The sequence below is a fragment of the Varanus komodoensis genome, unplaced genomic scaffold (assembly GCF_004798865.1).
Source record: "Varanus komodoensis strain SLA01 unplaced genomic scaffold, ASM479886v1 scaffold62, whole genome shotgun sequence".
Taxonomy (NCBI): Eukaryota; Metazoa; Chordata; class Lepidosauria; order Squamata; family Varanidae; genus Varanus; species Varanus komodoensis.
The window spans coordinates 3504501-3511053 of NW_025336248.1; the positions used below are offsets into that span (position 1 = coordinate 3504501).

General features: G+C 46.8%; 1 protein-coding gene across 1 annotated transcript; it reads right to left on the reverse strand.

Annotated features, from left to right (window-relative positions):
* Positions 1 to 1556: 1556 nt before the first annotated feature.
* LOC123033495 (tubulin polymerization-promoting protein family member 2-like) lies at positions 1557 to 4982 on the reverse strand. The gene is made up of 3 exons (XM_044450111.1): positions 4813 to 4982; positions 4049 to 4202; positions 1557 to 1739 (listed from the first exon to the last, which is right to left on the reverse strand). The coding sequence occupies exons 1-3, from the start codon at positions 4980 to 4982 to the stop codon at positions 1557 to 1559; spliced, it is 507 nt and encodes a 168-aa protein (XP_044306046.1).
* Between the last annotated feature and the right edge of the window lie 1571 nt (positions 4983 to 6553).

Here is a 6553-nt window from a genome sequence, read left to right on the forward strand (position 1 = left end):
TGTCACTTGCTTCTTGCCCATTGATCCACACTTGGGAGGCTGAATGGCTGGCATAGCCGTTGCTTCTTTTTCCATAGGATTTTGTGGTAGTTGCATACTGGAATGATGGAACTGTGAAAAGCTTGATCATTCATCTAACTATTAATGTATTGTTTACGTAAAACACTTCTATCCTGCCTTTCACCAACTGAATGATTACAACATAACAACACATCTACTTGTAGTCTATCAGCCAAAGGACAAAATGGAATGTCTTGTCACCACAAAGGTACAGAATGAAATTCCTGCTTGCTTTCCAGCAGTTCAAGGGGAACAAGCAGATTCCAAGAGCACCCAGGGACCCCCCCTTGCCCAATTAATTTCTATGCTAGACTTCCCCTCTTGCGTGCAGAAGCTCATGTTACACTAACCTCATTAGGATGCCGTCCAACAGATTGTTTGCCCATGGAAAGTAACGTACAAGGCCTCCACAAGTTCAAGCAAGTCCCAAGGATGGTTCTAATATGTGTGGCCATCCCTCTGTTCACTCCCTAGGCCCTGGGTGTGCATAGAACCACCCATCCATATTGACCCCTGCCACTTTGCCACACCAGCCCATAGATGTACTTGCACACAAACGTTCAGAGGAAGCCATTTGGTAGGAGAGCCTTGCCTGGCTCTGCTTCGTGGTAGCTGCCACTGAAGTGTCAGGCTGTGGCCTTTAAAGTGGCAGTCCTACACATCCTTCCCTGGGAATACCTCTCCCTGAACTCAGCAGGGCTCACCTCTTTAGAATATGGCAAGATCGCACCGTCAGTCTTTTAATAGCTCACATGTCTACTAGACAAGCTGAGAGCTAAAGGCTGGCAAAGAGGGAGGGTTCAGTTTTACTTCTCTTGCCAGCAAGCTAAGAAAAGGATGCCTTGATTAGACCATGCAAGCAAAGTAGACCCAAGACTTCACACCAAGTGCCAATATGAAGCTTCTCCCTTTCTTTGCCTTTCAGCAATTAAAGGAAACGAGCACCACTATTAAGATGTTTTCCTTGCTCTAGTGGTCAGGATAGCCAGCATCTGTATGTGAGGCTTTTAACCTTCCATTTTACTGAGGGTTATAATTCCAGATGTTTTGCAGGATTAAGATCAACCCTTTACACATTTTTCCACACTTTTTCAGGGGCTTTCTCTGCCTTTCTATACATTCCATTCTGCAACCACAGTGTTATAGCAGAATCATGAAAATACATGAGCTATTGAATGCCAGTTCATCCTGCCGCTTTTAAGAATACGACATTTTCTTTGGTCTAAAAGAAGCCACATAAATGCTTGGAAAGCACAGGAGAGCCCCGGGGGAAGACAAAATCATGGAGAGCACCAGCAAGAGGCAGTACGTTCAGAACTATGATGGCTCCCAAAATGCCTCGGAGATGCCCAGTTGACAGGGCCTTCCAGATCAGGGGAGGAAGCCGAAATCTTTCAGATGCCAGAAACACACACAAAAAGGCAAGGAATCAGAGCAGCTGTTTATTGGCCTCCCTTTCCAGGGACCAGGAGAACAGGCAGGTTCTGAGAGGACTCCTAGTGGGTCTTGTCATAAGTTCCAGAGCCCTTGTAGGCCCCAACATATCCACTGTTCTCAACCAGGTCAGCGCGCCCAGCCATGCCCTTGCCCTTGCCACTTTCGTCAAAGCGCTCCTTGTGAGAGCCTGTGTATTTGCTGGTGTCTGTCAGTCTGTCTACCGCACCAGTATGGACAGATCTCTGCAAGATAAGAAAGCTGCAAGTCAGTAGGAGCGGAGGTTACAGTGGGGTATGGGTTGGGTTGGTTTTTGTCTGGGCCATTTTCAGAGTCTGGGGCATGCATTCCCTGACTGTACAGAAAAGAAAAGGCCTATGTTGAAGGGGGTTGTTTGTTCATTTATTGCATTTATATGCCACCCCATACCCCACAAGGCTCTCTGAGTGGCTCACAATAAAGTAATAGCAAACAATAAGACAACAGTTAGAATGCTAAAATCTAGTAAAACAATAAAACAGTAAAGATAATAAGCAAACATTAAAAAATGTAAAAGCAATCAAATCAAAAATTTTAAAATCAAAGGTCAAAATTTTAACATAATTAAATATTTAAATACAACCCAGTGGTCAAAAGGTCACAGAAAGGCAGCAGCAGCACCAATGAAACATGTTAAAACCAGATAATTACCAAAAAATCTGTGAAATAAAGTTTTCACCTGATGCCAAAAGGAGAGCGGTGATGGCACCTGGCGTGTCTCCTTGGGGAGCGAGTTCCAAAGATGGAGAGCAACTACAGAGCTAGCCTGCTTGAATTCTGTAGGCAGCATGGAGAGATGCAGCCCTCTATCACTCAGCAGGCTGCTTAAGGAAAGTTTGCTGGCGAGTCCTTTGTGGGAGGAAGGAGAGAGAATCCAGGCCTCCCATCATTAAGTTGCAGGTTGAGGAGCATGCGATGTCCCACCACTGGACATCACGTTTTTATTTTGTTGTTCCTATGTATATTTTTAAGTCTGTAAACCTTCCAGGGAGCCCAGTAAGCTATGGGCAGTATAAATGTGTAATAATAATAAATAGCAATAGTAATAGTATGCCATTTGTTGTTGTTGTTGTTGTTGTTAATCGCAAAGTTGTGTCCGACCCATCGCGACCCCATGGACAACATTCCTCCAGGCCTTCCTGTCTTCCACCAACCCCTGGAGTCCACTCAAGCTCACACCAACTGCTTCAGTGACTCCATCTAGCCACCTCATTCTCTGCCGTCCCCTTCTTCTTTTGCCATCTATTGTTCCCAGCATTAGGCTCTTCTCCAGGGAGTCTTTCCTTCTCATTAGGTGGCCAAAAAATTTGAGTTTCATCTTCAGGATATGGCCTTCTAAAGAGCAGTCAGGGTTGATCTCCTCTAGGACTGACTGGTTTGATCGCCTTGCAGTCCATGGGACTCGCAGGAGTCTCCTCCAGCACCACAATTCAAAGCCCTCAATCCTTCGGCGCTCAGCCTTCCTTATGGTCCAGCTTTCACAGCCATATATTGCAACTAGGAAAACCATAGCCTGCTTTGCAAAACATCCCTTCTTCTGAGGTTGTTAATCTTGACATCTGATCCCAACACTCTGGGACACAGAATTAAACAACCCAGAGTTTAAATCAACTAACAAATTCTGGGTTCAGACTCTGGGTTGCTTAGCTCTCAATAAACCAGGATGCCAGGTTTTATACAGGGGAGATTCTACGTTAGATTCTATATTATAATCCCCTGTACATCCCCTGTACATTCTTTTACAAATTAGGAACAGTTTGCATTGCTTAATTAATGGAATCTGATCAAGAAGCTGAATTCCCCTAGAAGTGCAGTACAGTACATTGCATACCATTTTAATGCTCTTTCTGAACCATACTGATTTAATGCTGCTGTCATAGAAAGATGAATATGCAGATACAAGGCCAACTTGCATGGGGAGGGGGGCTGAGGAAAGTGCCTTCTTGCCACAGCTTCCCCAGCCACAGGACAAGCTTCCCCGGTGCAGTAGCAACAGCTCCAGTTGCCCAGGGCGACTGGCTCTAGCCACCCATTTAATCTCCAGGCAACACCAGATTTCCTTGCCCCAGCATGACACTAGATCAGGAGTGGTGTGGGAAATGAAAGGGTGGTTATGTCCAGCCATTGTGCAATGTTTGGAGTAGAAAATCAAGGAAAACAAAATGTGTGGCAGGGCAAGACAGGCATCAGCAGTAGGTCCTGCAGTGCTGTGGACTCTGGCCCTGCACAAATCGTACTAACCCATCCCACAAGGTCACCTTGAGCAACTTGATGCATCGCAGATATGTGGAATTATAATGTACAGCCCCCTCCCAGTCAGCCATGGGGCAAGACCCCTAGGGGGCGCTAGGCTGAGGAAGGCCATTGCATTTCATCTTGCAAAGAATTTGGGGATGGTTCCTTGGCACTCACCCTTGGGAATCTTTGTTCAAAAGATTCCACCAGCTTTTCTACATTGATTTGTGTACTGTCTTGGGGTGGAGGTGAAAATGCGGCCTTTGAGGAAGAGACTCACCGTGGCCCCCACATTGCCTGGCTCCTTGCCTTCCATCAGTTTGTTTGTGGCCTCCAGTGCCTCCTCAGGGGACTTCCCCTTAAAGCGTTTAGCACTTAGTTCCTTGATGGCTTCTTTGAACTCTAGAAATGTGATGTTACGGGCACCCTTGCTCCTGGGGATACAGAAAGACATCTCTGAGCTCAGCACTGGGATGGACCCTCAGTTGAATCCGCCTCCTCCCTCATAATCACCCATTCAAGAAGTCTTGAAGAGGACTGCGACATTTAACAGTGGTGAACGGGAATATAGGCATCCTCGTGTAAAAAAGGCAAGCAAAAGCATAACTCAATCCATCTCCAACTCCCTGGATGTAGAAACTCACACAGAAGTGAGGAACATTCTACCTCAATGATCTCACTGAAGTGCTGGTTCTCTCCTTGCAGGGAGTGTTGTTTTTAACTCACACAGAGCCAATGATGAAAGAAGAAGCAATGCCTCAGCTGGGATGGGACAAATCAGAACTCTTACTACCTCCTTTCACTTTATAGGTAGACTTAGACTCAGTTGTGTACAATTGTGGTCATCAGTTTCCTGCCAAGTTGCTACAAAATGGCCATGGAAGGGATCTCCCTCACAGCATTAATAAAGACTAAACTGCATGGCTTGTCAAACTGTTTTCCAAAGAGACCACAAAATCAGCAATGGGGTACCACCCCAGAAGCCCTGGTTGTAACACACCTGTCCAAACCTACCCATGCACACACCACTCTGCTCCAGCTTACTTGACTTTGTTGAAGACAATGTCCACATCGGTGCTGGTCACGGCCTTCCCATCCATCACACCGCACTCCTTCAACATCTTGGAGAAGTTCTTGCCTGTCATATCTTTGCCGGTGGCAGCTGTGTCTCCATATACAGCAAACCGATGGAAGGCCTGTTCCAGCTCTGACATCCCTGTGGGGGAAGGAGCAGGGCTTCTGGTTGCCTCCAAAGAAATGAAGTTTGAAATTCTTTGGAAGCAATATAGGACAGCCTTTCTCAACCAGCCTTCCCCCTGAAGCTTGAAGTGTAAAACATCTGGAGGCACCAGGTTGAGGAAGGTTGGTGTGAAAGATGCACCATTTTAGGAGAGCATCCTAACACAACCACAATGCCCATGTATGGATCACACGTGGTTAATCACCTATACTAAAGTATTAAAATGCAATGACAGCAAGTACTGTTACGACATACTACCTGGGCAGAAAGGTACGTCTTTGACCTCTGACTACTGAAGTTCAAAGATGGCACCCCTGAGAAGGCCTTCTTAGCACCATGCCAGTAAGGGAGCATCTACACTACACATTGGTTCAAAAATCATTCCCTTCCATTTCCTAGTAGAACCTGGGAACTGCCGTGAGCAAGGAGTACCAGTAGCAAGCTACAATTCTCTGACTTGTTTGGGCAGGAGATCTTAGGCCAGTTAAAATGGTACAAAACCAATATAGGTTTGGAGTGTTGAGTGGCTTAGGTCACAGGAAATGTGCTTCTGTCGCCACCTGAGACATTACAGCATTGCAGTGCATGTCTCCATGCTTCAGAAGAGTCGTGTGCATGTCAAGTCATCTTTGCTAGGCTGGAAAGGTCTTTGGGTTAGACCAGGCATGTCCAAAGTCCGGCCCGGGGGCCAATTGCGGCCTGTTTTCAAATTTCGAGCGGCCCACAGCCTCTTCTCCCCGCCGGTTCAGCCTGTCACTCATCCCCACCGGCTGGCGTTTTTCCCTTCACCGCACAGCGGTTCCCGCAGCTGTCCCCTGCTGCCTCCTGCTCCTTCAAGGCTGGTGGTTATATTTCACCAGAGGATGGCAGTAGACCTGAGTCAGCACTCTCGCCGCGTGACCCTTGTGACACAAGGCTTGTGTGCCCATTTCTAAAATGGAGACTGTAACTAAGAAAAGGAAAGTTGACAGTGAGGGCCCGCTTCCAGGACAAGTGCAAATTGGAGCATTTTTTCACTGAAATACGAAACAACTGTGTCTGCCTAATTTGCCAAGAGACTGTGGCTGTTTTCAAGGAATTCATTATCAAGAGGCACTACCAGACGAAACATGCTAACTACAACAAGCTAACTGGGAACGAACGTGGTGAAAAATTGAAGGAACTGGAATCTGCTTTAACGGCACAGCAGCACTTTTTCACAAGAGCCCGTGAGTCAAATGAAAATGCCACAAAGGCGAGCTACGAGGTGGCAACGCTGATTGCCAAGCACTGCAAACCTTTTACTGAGGGTGAATTTATTAAAGACTGCGTGATGAAAATGGTGGAGAAAATTTGTCCTGAGAAGAAGCAAGAGTTTGCCAATGTTTGCCTGGCTCGTAACACTGTGGTACGGAGAATTGAAGACGTTTCATCTGATATTGTGTGGGTCCGCCCCCGGAGCCGGATGGATCCAGAAGGATTCCTGAAGGCCCTGGGGGAGTTTCCGGCTGACAAGACGGGTGCTCCTGTCGAGGCTCTAGTCGAACCATGGAACGGGGAGATGAC

What these genes read in the sequence shown, in the direction of transcription:
- LOC123033495 (XM_044450111.1), bottom strand. Translation starts at nt 4,982, where the DNA reads ATGTCAGAGCTGGAACAGGCCTTCCATCGGTTTGCTGTATATGGAGAC. An exon ending in ATTGTCTTCAACAAAGTCAA is followed by an intron (nt 4,203 to 4,812) that starts GTAAGCTGGAGC and finishes CTGTATCCCCAG; the next exon opens with GAGCAAGGGTGCCCGTAACA. An exon ending in CAGGCAATGTGGGGGCCACG is followed by an intron (nt 1,740 to 4,048) that starts GTGAGTCTCTTC and finishes CTTATCTTGCAG; the next exon opens with AGATCTGTCCATACTGGTGC.